This window comes from Toxorhynchites rutilus, chromosome 3 (genome assembly GCF_029784135.1).
Source record: "Toxorhynchites rutilus septentrionalis strain SRP chromosome 3, ASM2978413v1, whole genome shotgun sequence".
Taxonomy (NCBI): domain Eukaryota; kingdom Metazoa; phylum Arthropoda; class Insecta; order Diptera; family Culicidae; genus Toxorhynchites; species Toxorhynchites rutilus.
Window position 1 is genome coordinate 262,587,914 of NC_073746.1, and position 16,672 is coordinate 262,604,585.

General features: G+C 36.5%; 1 protein-coding gene across 1 annotated transcript; it reads right to left on the reverse strand.

Moving 5' to 3' along the window:
• Nucleotides 1–13,891: 13,891 nt before the first annotated feature.
• Nucleotides 13,892–15,909, reverse strand: LOC129779008 (monocarboxylate transporter 7). The gene is made up of 5 exons (XM_055786241.1): nucleotides 15,537–15,909; nucleotides 14,859–15,475; nucleotides 14,641–14,785; nucleotides 14,342–14,462; nucleotides 13,892–14,178 (listed from the first exon to the last, which is right to left on the reverse strand). The coding sequence occupies exons 1-5, from the start codon at nucleotides 15,883–15,885 to the stop codon at nucleotides 13,914–13,916; spliced, it is 1,497 nt and encodes a 498-aa protein (XP_055642216.1). The 5' UTR covers nucleotides 15,886–15,909; the 3' UTR covers nucleotides 13,892–13,913.
• Nucleotides 15,910–16,672: the final 763 nt, after the last annotated feature.

The window sequence follows — 16,672 nt, forward strand, 5'->3', positions numbered from 1 at the left end:
ATGGCGGCCGCTACAAAATGGCGGCCGCTACAAAATGGCGAATTACATATTTTCTTAGAACCTCATCAATATGGGTATCAAATAAAAGGGCTTGATTAGTAAATCACATTTATTTTTAAAAAAAGCCAAATCCAAAACGGTTGCCACCCCAAAAAGGCGCCATATTTGAAAACCTGCCTGCCAAACCTGCAGTGGTATTCATGAGACAAAAAATGCTCAGTCTCAAGAACAGCAACAGAAGCAAAAATGCAGCCTGCAAACCATCAGCCAACCCTGCAACCAACGGTAAATTCAGCCACACACCCGAAACCCCAACCTCCTGGTTTCACGCCTACACCTAGCACATCGAATAGGGATGCTCTACTCTCCCAACCTCCAACACCAATAGTTCCTCCCGCGGCCCAATTACAAGTATTTATGGGTTCAATGATGCAACTCATGACATCAATGCAAACAATGATGCAAGAAATGTAGCGCAGATAGCAACTTCTCATCCAAAAATTGCAATGTTCAAAATATTTTTTTTAAAAATCTGCCATTGGAATGCAAACGAGATATAACCATTTGAATGAAATTAAACTATTCTTGAACCAACACGACATTGACGTTTTTCTCATCAATGAAACTCATCTGACGGATCACTACAATATCAGAGTCACGGGTTATGAATTCTATGGTACAAATCACCCGCACGGGTCAGCAAGAGGAGGGGCTGCGGTTCTCATCAAACGAGATATTCCACACTATTTATGGCACTGTCACAGTACTTTAAATTTCCAAGCAGCGGCTGTGTGCATCGAGAGTAAATCAGAGAAATTAGTACTAACAGCATTCTACTCTTCACCGAACCACCACCCTCCGGAGGAGGAACTGAAAGACTTCTTCTCACTCCAAGGGCACCGATTTATCGTCACTGGTGACTTCAACGCAAAACACAGCTTTTGGGGATCAGGGCTGATTACCACTAGTGGTCGCGTATTACCCAACGTTATCACTGACTCTGGCTATGACATTGCATCATGCGGTGAACCGACACACTGGCCAGAGGATCTCGCACGACTTCCGGACCTGCTAGATTTCGCTGTCACAAAAAATATTAATAGTAAACGAATTTGATCGAAGCTTCTTCTGGACTTCTCACCAATACTCCAGGAATACTTCATAGAAAAGGAAGTGAAGCAGACGTCATCTAATCTCACTAACTTTTCAACGAACTGGACAGAATATAAGACATATATCTCCTCTAACATTCTCGATCTACCTCTGGATAACGAACATCATATCGAGGACGCAGTTAACCAGCTCAGTGTACTCATGAAGAATGGTGCGAAGATAGCTACTCCACCTAAAAAAATATTTCTGCCTCCCACATAAAAGCAGCAGTTGCAGAATAGCGACGACTAAGACGTATCTGTGCAATTCCAAATGAAATCGTCCAAAAAGTGCAGATTTTAAAAACATGTATTTTTGATTCGAATAAAAGTTTGCATTCCGTTTGGGTTGGAGGAAATATGAGTTTTCCACAGCAATTGGGAATTTTTTGACTCAAGCGTAACTTTTGAAAAGGGCGTATCAATTTTAGTAGGTGAAATCTTTGATAATTTATATCTAAAAAACTATGAGTCGTACCGAAATAGTGTATTAGAAAGAGTTATAGAGTGTTGATGTCTAAACATAAAAAAATACAGACTGAGAAAAAAAATAGTACTCTTTTTTTTTATATGCGAAAAAAAAACTTTAATTTGCAATATCTAAAATACATATTTTTTAATTTAATTTTTTTATTTTTTCATATAAAATAGAAGTCATGTAGAAAATTTAAAAAATGGGTCCAAGATGGTAAAACTATTTTTGACGAACTTTGTGGAACAATTTTTATGAATTTCCGAAACTTCGAATTTTTGTATGTTAACAATCATTTTTAGCCACAAATTATGATTTCTGATGTGATTTAAAACAAAAAAGCTCATTATAAATCTCCTTCTAAATGTAGCCATTCTTGAGATATTTGAAAAAATATTTTTAATTTATTGTCTTTTTTATAGTAAATGGAATATTTTAATATATTTGTCGTGTTATACCGTCATGTTCATGAAATTTTTTGAATTTGCTTATAATTTCCAACAACTTTTCCAAATACATCATTATGGTGAAAATATATGTTTAGGAGTTACGTTGAAAAACATTTGAAGACATGTGGGTTAACACAAAACGTAGCGATATTTAAGAAATCTTTTTTTTATCTTAATACAAACTTTTAACATATTATTCTACTGTTCGTGTTTTAATTGTGTAATCAAAACACGAACAGTAGAATTGAAATCCCAACAACAAATACACCTTGTTGATTCAACCGGACGTTATGGGTACAAATATGATTAACTTGTTTATGTTATGCCTAGATTATACCTGAAGTCAGGTATCTCTAAGCTACCTCTGTATAGGTATATAAAGTCAGGTATCTTTAAACTACCTCTGTACAGGTATATACAGTCAGGTACCTTCAAGGTAACTCTATAATGTATATAAAGTTACTCATATTCAAACATCGTTCATCAGTCGAACAATCTTCCTTATAGAGTAAATAACAGAATACCACAATGGACTACACAATATTTTTTTTCGTGTTGTAGACCGTTTCCGAAAAACGGTAAGAAATGTTCATCTGAAAAACGTTTCTTAACCGTGTCAATGATTGAGAAGCTTAAATCAATGGGATGCAATATCCTTTTAGAAACATCTTTAAAAATTTGCGGATCATGCCGTTTATCTGTATACTCTTCCAAACCAAAGCAGTATAATACTGAGGAGCAGATCAGTACAGTAGTAGGAAATACTTCAGAAGAAGTACCATCAATAGTTTCAGTCGTTTCAGCATCTTCGCATGATTCCCAAAACAGCAATATACCAGGGTATTCCTGGGAATCACCGGTATTAACGTTTCACCAATAATGACGAAAAGACTTGGACAGGATAGTTATCCCGAACAAAAATTCAAAGAAATTTCTAAAGGTATTTTCCTTTTCACATGAAGAAGACGAAGAGTCGAACTTTAAACAAAGGGCAAAAGAGTTTGATGAGATTATCAATCAGCTCAAAGAGAAATTTGACCACACAGAGACAACAAGATCAGAAAAAGTTAGAATTTTAACAGTTTTGCCTATGTCTTGGTCCGTTCAAAAAATGGAAGAAGAATTTGGCGTTAATAAATATATAACATTTCAAGCCAAAAAACTGGCAAATGAAAAAGGTGTATTGTCGACACCACATAGCAAATATGGACCAAGTTTAAGTGAAGATGTTAAAAATCATGTTTCGGAATTTTATAATGACGACGATATCAGTCGATCATTACCTGGAGAAAGAGACTATGTTTCTGTAGCCAAAGATGGGAAGCGTCAACACATCCAAAAAAGGTTATTAATAACATCATTTCGGGAAACTTTCAACAGATTTAAGGAACTTAATCCAAATTGCAAAATTGGATTTAGCTCTTTTGCATCAATGCGTCCGAAGCATTGCAAATTGCTGAGTAGTTCAGGAAATCATAACGTTTGTGTTTGTACATTCCATGAAAATGTAAATCTTATGCTTCATAGTCTCAAAAAATATTCCTTTAACATTGAATGCAAAGAATATATGAAAAAAATACTCTGTAACATATCAAATAGATCAAAATACTGTTACCTTCGTGAATGTAAAAAATACCCAACAATGGACGAATTTGGAAACTGGTTTCTAGATGAGCTTCAGAAACGCAATTTAATTAAAATCACTTATGCACAATGAATTTCTACTGATCGATGCGACATAGAAACTCTTGTAAAACCAGTGGAAGAAGTTGTATCGTATTTTTGCGAAAAAATAGAAAATTACTTACTCATGATTACATTAAAACACAACAGTCCACATTTCTTAACAATATAAAAGCTAATTTGCAAGACAGAGGCGAATGCCACATTAGGCAAAGTCTCTATAAAAATAAAAAAATTAAAATTCCAAGAAAATGAGGTTGTTGTGATTTGCGATTTTTCCGAAAATTATTCATTTGTGCTTCAAGATGATGTTCAAAGTCATCACTGGAACAATGATCAAGCAACAATCCATCCATTCGTTGTTTATTATAGAGATGAAAAAGGTTCTCTGGCAAATTTAAGCTTTGTAGTTATATCTGAAGTTTTAAGTCATGACACAATAGCTGTGCAAGTATTTATTTTCAAATTGGTAACATTTTAGAAACAACAAATGCAGGTAAAAAGAATAAAATTCATGTCGGATGGTGCTGCATCCCAGTATAAAAATAGGAAAAATTTTGCTAGTTTATGTCAGTTTAAATCGAAATACAACATTGACGCTGAATGGCATTTTTTTGCAACATCACACGGCAAAGGACCTTGTGATGCAATCGGTGGTACATTAAAACGGATGACAACAAGAACTAGTTTGGCTAGGCAGCATGGACATCCGATTACGAGGGAAAAAACGTTATTTGACTAGGCTAGCAAGCGAAGAGAAGACTATCTTACAAAATTGTCATTTTCATATATGTCACAAGAAGAATATGATCAGGGTGTGGAAGAGTTGAGCAGCATGTATGATAACACCAAACAAATTCCAGGTACCCAAAAGTATCATTCTTTTGTACCTGTATCCGAGAATGAAGTAGCAGCAAAGTTGTACTCTAACGCATTGCCAGCAAGTTTTCATAATGTGTATAGAAATATAAGAAAATAATGAAAAAATTAAATTATATACAACAAAATTGTTAGTTGATAAAAATAAATGTTAAAAATTCTAGTATTATTATTAGTATCTCTTAAACTCCGATAAATATAGGAATTATTTGACCAAATTGTAGAGAATTATATTTTTTCCTTTTATAAATGTTGTGTTCTGTTGGTGCAACATGTAAAACATGTTAAAAGTTTGCATTAAGTTAAAAAAAAAACATTTAATATCGCTACGTTTTATATTAACCCACATGTGTTCAAATGATTTTCAACGTAACTCCTAAACATACATTTTTACCATGATGATGTTTTTGGAAAAGTTGTTGGAAATTATAAGCAAATTCATAAAATTTCATGAACATGACGGTATAACACGACAAACATATTAAAAGGGAATATTTACTATAAAAAAGACAATAAATTAGAAATATGTTTCAAAATATCTCGAGAATGGCCAATTCAATATGGCACAACATAATACATTTAGAAGGAGATTTATAATGAGGTTTTTTGATTTAAATCACATCAGGAATCATAATAGTGGCTAAAAATGATTTTTTTTTTAATACAATTATTTTCAACTGGCTCAGCAACGTTAAGCATCAATGAGCCGTGTTTGTGAATAGGGAAAAGCCCTTGTGACTAGAACTATGTAAATGTTCTTTCTCAAAAAGGCATAAAAACCCTATAGTTTTTTCAAGAAATGATACAATATAAATAATTATATAACAATACATAATAAAATAATATTTGAGGCTTTTTCTTGAGGATTTTTTGATAGAGATAACCACCTCCTTGAAGATTGCGTGCGAATGCGTGAATCTGAATGTTTTTAAGTTCTGAGGGAAATAGTTGAAGAAAAATGAAAACATTAAAACCATAGATTATTGGTAAATAATAGAATTATTAATAACAAAAAACAAAAAAGTTGGAGATGTAAACGATAATTAAAAATAACAGAAAAAATACACACATACTCATACTTGAAAGTGTATGGACTTGAGGAAATAATATATCAATGAAATAGCATCGAGATTGCGTGTAGCCAGAACGTCGCGGATCGAAACATAGGGTGTCATTCCCTTTTCGCGGAAATTTTCTATTAAAGATTTGTGTTATTTTGAAAATCAGAGAAATACCACACAATGTGATTAATATCGTGATAACCTATACCGCAAACACATAAGTTACTATCACTAATATTAATTCGAAAAAGATGTGCATTCGAGGAATAATGATTAGACATTAGTCTGCACACTACCCGTATGAAATCACGAGAATAATAATATCCTTTGAACCATGATTTGAGGGAAACTTTAGGAATGATAGAATACACCCACCGACCTTTATCACTTCCATTCCAACTTGTCTGCCAAGATTCAAGTGCACGTTCACGAGGAATATTGAGATATTCATCAAAAGTAATGGGCCTATGAAATAAGACTCCTTCCATAGCGCCCTTTTTAGCTAGAAAATCTGCTTTTTCATTTCCTGGTATCGAACAATGAGAGGGAATCCATACAAAAGTGATATTAAATGATCTACTCATCAAAACACTTAAAAGCTGTTGGATTCCAGACAAGAAATACGAAGAATATCTAGACCTTACCTTCATGTGGAACCATGAAGACTGGATCCATCAGTAAAAAAAGTTTTGGTTGAGTCAATATGTTTATATCTTGACAAGAATATTACAGGCATAACTATTTGGCGGAGATCACCTGAAATACCACTAACATAAACTTTCATTGTCAAGTCAAAATTAATAGAAGGATTGAACAAAATTGAAGGAATGGATTGGTAACCAGATGAAGCTGATGGGCTTTCCAGGGTCAGGAATTCATGATATAGCAACTTTCGCTTAGATTGAGTACCTAAGGTTAGCATTTTTTCAAAGTTTGCTATCACTATCGGATTGAGTGTTTCACAACGTATCAAAAAACGGAATGATAACTCGAAAAAGCGCACAGAAAGAGGAAGGATGCCAGCTAAAATTTCTAAGCTCATTGTATGCGTTGACTGCATACATCCTAGAACAATACGCAAACAGCGATATTGAATTCTCTCCAGTTGCAGAATATGAGTACGGGCAGCGGATCTGAAGCAAAAACTTCCATACTCCATAACAGATAGAACGGTTGTTTTATACAACCTAATCAAACCGTCAGGATGGGCCCCCCACCAAGTCCCTGTTATGAATCGAAGAAAATTTATTCGTTTCTGACATTTTTGTTTCAAGTAGCCTATGTGTTTACCCCATGTGGCTCTGGAGTCAAACACAACTCCTAAATACTTGAATGACAAAGAGAGCCTAATTGTTCTACCCAAAAGTTTGAGTTGCAGTTGAGCAGGATGGTGTTTTCTTGAAAACACAACCATCTCTGACTTTTCAGTAGAAAACTCAAAACCCAATTTACAAGCCCAATCAACCAAATTATCAAGAGAAATCTGCAAGGGATTATACAGATCAATACTGTCTTTGCCCATTACCGACACTACGCAATCATCTGCATATTGTCTCAAAGTACAATTACCTGATAAACAAACATCAATGTCATTTACATAAAAGTTGTAAAGGATTGGACTAAGACATGAGCCTTGAGGAAAAACTCATATGTTTTTCGCGCATTAGGTTAAACAGAAAACTATTTAATTTTGGAGAAAACCCATTTAGATGAAGTTATTCAAAAAGAACCTCAATGGAAACTGAATCAAAGGCACCCTTGATGTCTAGGAACACTGATGCCATTTGTTGCTTTTTACTCCAGGCGATGTCAACCTCTGATGAAAGCAGAGCAAGACAATCATTAGTTCCTTTGCCTCTACGAAACCCGAACCGCGAAGGTGAGAGTCGGTTGTTGGATTCAATCCAGCTGTCTAAGCGACATGGAATCATTCATCTCTCTAATAATTTGCACTGCTATTGGTCTATAAGAATTATAATCAGACGCAGGTTTACCAGGTTTCAGAATAGCTATAACTTTAATCTGTCGCCACTCATGTGGAACAACGTTCTGCTCAAGAAAAACATTGAACAATTTTAACAAACGTTTCTTCGCATTATCAGGAAGGTTTTTCAATAAGTTGAATTTGATCCAATCTGACCCCGGAGCCGAATTGTTACATGACAGAAGTGCAAGCGAAAATTCAGCCATACTGAATGGAGGCGCAATATCATCAGATGTCTCCAGGAAGGGAGGTGGAGCGGGGGCTGAATCTGGGCATATCTTCTTGGCAAAGTCATAGATCCACCTTTCAGAATATTCAATCTGTTCATTTGAATGAGAAGAATTTCTCATTTGTCTGGCAACTCTCCAAAGAGTGCTCAAAGAAGACTCTCGGGAAAGCCCATTCACAAAAATACGCCAATAACCTCTTTTTTTGGCTTTTATGAAGCTTTTGAATTTACGCTCCAGATAAATGTAATTGTCGTAACGTTCGCAGGAACCCGATTTACGCCAATCCTTGAACGCATTGGATTTTTCTTTATAAAGATCTGTGCAAACTTGATCCCATCACAGATTAGGAGGACGACTGCGAAACGTTTCGTCTGAGCATCAATAGCACTATCATGAATTAATCCAACTAGAAAATTATACTCTTCTAACGGGGGTAACTCATGAACTAATGCCACTGATTCTGAAATAATTGAAGAATATCTCTTCCAATCAATGTTTCTAGATAAATCATGCTGAACATTCATAGTTCCTGACGATTCAGAATAATTCGAAATAGAAACGGTGATTGGCAAATGATCACTTCCATGTGGATCTTGGATAACCTTCCAATAACAATCTAATGATAAAGAGGAAGAACAAAGGGATAGATCTAAGCGACTTGCGTGGCCTGGTGATGGAGCAATTCTTGTTATATCACCTGTATTCAAAATTGTCATGTTGAATTCATCGCATAGATCATAAATAGAATTAGCTCTGCGATCGTCAAAAGACTCATCCCAGCCAATTCCATGTGAGTTGAAATCTCCTAAAATAAGATGAGGTTGCGGTAGAAGCTCAATTATATTCACAAGGTTTCGATAATTAAGCATTGTACTTGGTGGAATATAAATAGAAGCAATGCACAAATCTCTACCCTTGATACGTGCCTGACACGCAAGAATTTCAATTCCTGTGACTAAAGGCAGGGGAATCCTGTAAAATGGATAGCATTTTTTAATACCTATGAGAACTCCTCCATAGGAATCATAACGGTCTAAACGAATAATATTGAAATCATGGATGTTTAACACATTGTCCGAACGAAGCCATGTTTCAGATAAAGCAAACACATCACAATTCAAAAAATGGAGCATTTGCTTGAAAGAGTCAAGTTTTGGTAGAAGACTTCTACAATTCCACTGTAAAATAGTAGATTTCTCTGACTCATTCTATGAATTAGGCATCGAAATTAATGAAGGAGAGGAGGGGCCACTTTGAAACCATTTGCTTAGCTAACTGACTGATAGTAGGGAGCCAAGCAGAAATGAGACATTTCATTGAATCTGAAATTCCGAAAATATCAAAGATCCATCCAACAATCGAAGAAAAGGAAATACCTCCTGTAAATGATTGGGGTTCAGGAGCCGATTGAGAAGCGAATCTGGAATGACTTGACAATTCAGGGAAATGAACGTCATAGTTAGAGGATCCCCAACTAGGAGGGTTATTGTTGGAAGGAGCAGAAAAATGAGAAGAAGCTTCTGGTTGATTAGAGGATAACCCTCTTTTTTCAGCAGGCTTGGAGGAGGAAGTATTTTTTTCTCTTTCTAGCTCTTCTCGCGATTATTGGATCGAAAGTAGTATCCGATTCATCATCCTCTGATAAAACAGAGAAACGATTTTCTGAAACCTCGGATACCTGAGGTGAAGCTGCCTTGAGAATATCAGCAAAGGATCGCTTAGAACGATCCTTAAGTGATTGTTTAAGTTTAATAGAACGGGATTTGTATTTTGGACATTCCTTAACTGTGTGAGGAACACCTCCACAAAGAATGCATTTATCAGCATCCTTATTGCAAGTGCTTTCATCATGGTCGACTCCACATTTAGAACATTTAATTTTATTGCAACAGAAGGTTTTAGTGTGACCTAACTGTTTGCAATTAGTGCATGTCATAATTTTGGGAGTAAATAATCGAACTGGAAGACGAAGCTTATCAATGAGCACATAATTTGGAAGAGCTGTGCCCTCAAAGGAGATTCTGAAAGAACCAGATGGGAAATATTTCTTTTCGTTACCATCCATTAAAAATGAATTGAGGGATCTTACTTCTAAAATTTTCACATGAGGAAGTTTTACATCATGAAAAATACCCTCTACGTTTTGGAAATCTTTTAGTTGGAGAGATTTTTCCGAAACCACACCATCGATTTCAACAATGTGTGCCGGAATATACACTCGATATTCATCAGTGAACAAAGAATTATTAACAATCGCATTAGCGTCTTTGCAATCCGAGAGCACAACACGAAGTTTGTCTTTATTCACTTTTGTAATTTCCAAGACACTTGAGTACTTAGACTTCAAGTCTTTGCAAATTTGGGTCACCCTTAAAGGTTTCCCTTTGGGACGGAAGAATACCACCCAACGTGTTTTCGATGATCCCGAAACGTTCTGGTATTGTCGAATTCGAGAAAGATTCTTGGAAGGAACATTCTCAATGATTAAATGCTGAAGAGAATTAATTGGATTTTGAATCGAGGTGAGTGAAACAGGATCATTTGTTGGTTGTGTCGATTTTTTTGTTGGGTTGGGTGTCGAATTTGACAGTAATTGGTTCTTCTTTTTCTTTGAAGGACGAACTTCAGAAAAACAATCATGAGGAGTATCTACGATGGTCATATCAACATCGGAGGTTTCGTTCCCCTCCATTTAGAAAAATAACACGTACAGAAGTTAAAATAATTATATATGTATTAAAAAAAAATAAATAAATAAAGAAACAGATAAATAGAATAAAACAAAACAAAAACTTAGCTGCTTTATATTTTCCAGTGGCAAGAGATCTTCAAAAATCCTGTTCCAAGGTTCAATACAGCTTCACACACCGAAAAGTACTTGAGAATGCAAAAATCGAATATCTTCTTCGGGGAATTTCACTCGCTGAACAAATGGGTCCAGTTACTGCACTATTTCTTCCGGAAAAAGTTTTCAAAACGCTGAAATGTCTTAGAGAAAGAAAAATCACAAAGAAAATCTGAAATATTAGTTATGATGAAAATTATACGTCACCTTTATTCCACGGCTTGTTGATGTAAGCTAAAAATGATTGTTAACATACAAAAATTCGAAGTTTCAAAAATTCATAAAAATTCGATGTTCTACAAAGTTCATCAAAAATAGTTTCACCATCTTGGGCCCATTTTTTAAATTTTCTACATGACTTCTATTTTATATGAAAAAATAGAAAAAAAATTAAAAAATATGTATTTTGGATATTGCAAATTAAAGTTTTTTTTGTAAATAAAAAAAGAGTAGTAATTTTTTTTCTCACTGTATATTTTTTTCATGTTTAGATATCAATACTCTATAACTCTTTCTAAGACACTATTTCGGTTCGACTCATAGTTTTTGAGATATACATTATCAAAGATTTCTCCTACTAAAATCGATATGCCCTTTTCAAAAGTTACGCTTGAGTCAAAAAAAAATCCCAATTGCTGTGGAAAACTCATATTTCCTCCAACCCAAACGGAATACAATCTTTCATTCCATTCAAAAATACTCATGTTTTGTCATTTGTCGATTTCATTTGGAATTGCTCATCTGGCAAAACAAACAATCGCCAGAATCTAAAAACCAATTGAATATGGCACAACATAAATTAAGAAAACTATTACAAGACGAGGAAGATGAAAAATTCCATAATTACTTAAATGAATTGTCGCCAAATCAAGGTACTAATTATTCACTATGGAAGGCAACTAAGAATCTAAAACGACTTCAGTTACAGGTCCCGCTGTTTAGAATGCCCTCTGGTAATTGGGCCAGAAGTGACGATGAAAAAACAGTAACTTTTGCAAACCATCTTCAAAAAGTTTTCACTCCGAATCAATCGGGACCTAATCAAGAAACGCTCGAATTTTCTGGTGTTACAAACCAAAACAAAATGAAAATGAAACATCGTTTGGTGAGACATGTTATCAAAAATCATATCAATGTGAAAAAGTCACCCGGTATCGACCACATCAACGGAAATATGATCAAGGAATTATCTGACCTAGGAATTAAACAGAATTTTCAACACAATGACCCATATAGGATATTTCCCACAAGCATGGAAAATTTCGACCATCATTATGATTCCTAAGCCAGGGAAAGACGCACAGAAAGAGGAATCTTATAGACCTATCAGCATCCCTCCTATTTTCGCTTTTTCTTGATGTAGCTCTATAAAATTGAAAAAAAAGCTATCACAAGTATATGAAATTATGCGTTCTTACCTACTGGGAAGAAAGTTTCATGTTCGGTATAACCAAACACTATCGCCAGAGCGAGAAATTTATGCTGGCGTTCCATAGGGCAGTGTTCTTGGATTCTCTGTCTCATCTACACAGCTGATCTTCCGACCGCGCGGAACTTAATGACTACAACATTCGCAGATGACACAGCTATTCTCAGCAGTCACAAGTTACATTCACAACAACAGAACGATTGCTTCACAGGATCTCCAGGAACACATAACGGTCGTGGAAAAGTGGCTTCAAAAATGGAGAATTAAAGTAAATGAAACAAAATGTGTCCACGTTACGTTCACGATTAATCAGAGCACACGCCCACAAATCAAGTTCAATGAATATACAGTGCCTCCATCGAATGAAATTAAAAGAAGTACATAGAAGCAAAGAAAACGCAATTGAAATTGCGAGCAAATCAAATACATTGACTAATCGGGAGGAAGTCGAAATTAAAACTAGAGTTCAAATAACTTCTATAGAAATCCATGCTGTAGCCTATTTGGCATTATGGCTGTCAAATTTAGCAAACAGCTTCAGCAAGTAATATCGAAATCATCGAAAGAGTACAAAATAAACTGCTAAGACAAATCACTGGCGCCCCTTGGTACACCCGCAATAGTGTCATACATCGAGACCCAAAAAACCAATTACTTTTTTATATCGTTTCATTCTTCTTGACCTGTTTGTTGAATTTCAGGGCCCTTCTGTTCACAATCCCTTTTTTTGAATATTATATGACTTATTTATGAAAAAAGCATTCGTTCGAAAAATAAAACTTAATTTCACTTTTTTCTCAAAATATGCACCATCGTAAGTCACAATCCTGACCTATGATGCAGGCAATACATGGTTTACACGTTGGTAGGAGTGTGATTGTTTCGAAGCGATCCAGTTAGCCATTTTTTAATTCCTTCCTGAGATCGGAACCGCAGTTCAGAAAGGGTTGACAGCATGGATTAGAACAAATAATAATTTAAGGGAGCAGTGTCTGGGAAATATGACGGGTGAGGTAGTACCTCCTAGTTCACCTAGTTCACACAGATTCTTGGCAAATCTATGAACATGCTGTTAAATTATCTTGACGTGTCTATTCTCATATTTTATTCGTTCATCTTCTAGGGTTCTGTTCAAGGGTAGCCGGTACCGTTTTTTAGTGATGGTTTCAGACGGTAAGTGCTTCCAATTGGGTGTCTTGAATTCTTGTTCGGTGGCTTCGCTTGTTCTTTATCATCAAAATCAGTGGTCCCGAGTCGTTCAAACCATATCATTGCAAAATATTCTTTGTAAGCTTCAACAAGCAAACGATGAGTAATTGTCATACAAATTCATACTTGTACACCTAGCATTTGTCCAAACCTGAAAATGCTGACACTCACTTGTCACTTGCCATCTCCACTTATTCCATACCATATTCTATACAAAGTAACCGCTTATGAGAGGCATCAAATTGAACAATTATCTTGCCAAACGCTAAAAACTAAAAGATGCTGCACAATTGAGTGTAGAGTGAGGATGTGAATTGCATGACATTGAGTGGTTTTTCAAATGAACTTAGCCTGATATTGATGGAAAAGCATTTAACTTTTTTGGAACAGAATAAAAATATACTGCCTAAAACAACAAATAATTAATTGCCTCAAATCACCCAATGTTTTATTTCGTCGAATTTCGGCTCTCTATGACACTGAGTAAATCAAACTAAATTGCCAAACACATGTATATCATTTCATGTTTTATTATCAACCGCTTCAAGCTTTATGCATTCACCGTTTTGCACCTCTTCGAGGACCACCTGCACAGCCCTGGACTTCAATCTGAAATAGATAATCTCGAATATCCACGGAAATACACACAGCGCCATGAATAGCGTAAGACAGTGGAACGAGATCGAATAACTTCCGGTCGCATCACGGATGTAGCCCACGAACGGACCGACCGCGAAAGTGATATTCCCCTGCAGGAACATAAATAACCCGTAGCCGGAAGGAAATCTGAAACAGAATAACGTTTGAGCAGGAACATGAATCCCATCAATCATAGCGTTCGCGGGAGGTGGGGAAGATGGTGCGAATTTATGCACCCAACGGCAATATTTGTGAGTCGAAAAGTTTATCGTTATCGATTTCGATAAACAAATGGCTTTTGTAGGCTTACCTCTGCTGGGGCAAATACTCGGAGAATACGAGGGGCAGTGGAACGTGGATCCAGGTCCGCAGGAATCCCATTATGGCTGTTATAATGGCCATCCCATAAAAATCGCAAACGAATAAAAAAGCTGCGGAATAGAGGGCGAAAAAAAACAGCAGATAAAGTGCAATCGAGAAAAACTGTAAAACATGGTAGGAAGCAATCCTGTCGAATGGCCTCTTCCGTCCCATTAACATATTGTTTCCTCGTGGCACTGGGATTTTCCCCCGGTAGTTGTTGAATTTCAAGTGGGCGAAAGTAATTACCGAAACGTGCTAGAATGGTGAATAGCGCCCCGGCCAGATAGACGTAGCGAGCCTTAATGTTCAAACATGTGCTGGAAATGGCCAAAAAGACCCGCGACAGCAAGTCCGCTCCGGCTCCGATGGCTATGATTAGCGAAACGTCCGGCTGTAACAGAGCGATTAGCAGATCACCATTAGTATTCAAAGCGCAGGATTAAATTACATGGCGTTATGAGTACTTTGCTAAATCCAATCATGAACAAATACATCGGCTGCAGGGTGAAGAACGCTATATCCGAGTAGAGAGCGAACGATATTCCGAGCACTATGTTCACGTAGATAGGATCCTTAAGTAACGTTAGGTCGAGAAAATCGACGAGGACTTGCCATTTGGTAGGTGGTTTCTTATCCCGCTCAGTGCTATCGCTGATCAAAACTGGTCCGGACCAGTTTCCCAATCCGGGAATAGACGAAGCTCTCCGTGAGCGATTCAAGTTCTCCGATTTCAAAAGCTTAGAAACATATGTAATATCCGGTACTTCTTTCAGAAAATCTTCAGTTTTGTTTTTAGTCATTGGCTCATTGGCCTCATCCTCAATTTTCACTTTTTTCATATGCCATTCAACCGGGTGCATCACCAGCATCGCCACAAGGGTGTGGCTGTTTACCGCGGCCAGCACAGCCATACAGCCCCGGAAACCGAACGCCTCCATTGTTCTCTGGATGAAAATAGGATAAAACATGGTTCCTAGACCAATCAGGGTTTGTGATATGCTCATCATGAGCACACGTTTTTCGACAAAGTATGCATTAAATGTAGTGTACGATACGGGAATCATAAGCCCAAATCCAGCACCTGTAAAATGAAAACGTGGGGTAATTCATAGATGTGACCATCGCATATGCATCTCATTTACCTTGGAGAACACTGAACGACAAGAGCAGTTCATTTGTTGATCGCACAAATATCGTAAGGAAGCTGCCAGACACGTACAGAACGGCTCCGATAAGGCCAACTGTCCGACAGGAAGTTTTCTTCATCAGCGTATTCGTAAATAAACCCGCAAAGCTCAGTGCACTGAAGAAGCAGCTGGTTATTAAGGCAATTGCGCTGGTTTCCTCCCCCAGGTTTGTTAAAAAGTCACCGAACATCAGTCCGAAAGATGGCAAGGAGCCTAGGGACACGGTGAACATTGCTGCCATTCCGATTCCCACCAGTAAACCCCATCCCCCTTCTGGGGGCACTTTTGTGTATCCTACAGACATTGCGCCTAATAACGAGTTCCGATTGACCGGCCAGAGTGAACTGAGGAGCAGACCAGCAAGATGAGTTGCGAAGTAATCTACGCGATGGAAGCTTATCTAAAGATACGCAGAAGAGACGAAAGTCTTCTACACATATGGTGGCGTCTAGGTTAGTGGGCTTAGTTTTGAGCAAACAAACGCGCGAATAATATGACCAGAATTACTCGGCTGTTTTCTAAATGTGCTCTCGAAGTCATAAACACCATTGGTGGCAACTTAGATTAGTTCTTTTTCCACAACAAGGTAACGTAGGAAATGTTTGGGTCGAGGCAGCTACTCAACACGAGATATCTATTAAAAATAGCTTGTCGTTTGTATTTTTAACATGCTTTATGCTAGTTATGCATTTGTATCGCAATGGTTAAAACTACATAAAATCGATTTTTTCTACAGAACTGTCTTTGGAATTTATGTATAAATATTCAGCCATTCCATGTCAAACCGATATAGTGGTTCTCAGATTTTCGTGAAAATTGATAGTTTTGTTCCTTTCGCAAAATTTTAGGCCCGTATTTTTTATTTCTTTATTATGGTTTTTTCTCAATATTTATTGTTACTTAAAATCTTAAAGCAAAAGATTACGTTCCAAGCCGCTGCACTAATACACAATGGATTTTCATGACAGAAAAGGTTTTATTTCGTGTTTCTTCGATATTATTGTAATCCCTTTTAGTTTACTTCAGCAAAATGTTGAAGTGCAATCTTTTTTCATCGATTAGATAATTATAGTGTTTTTGATTTTAAGATG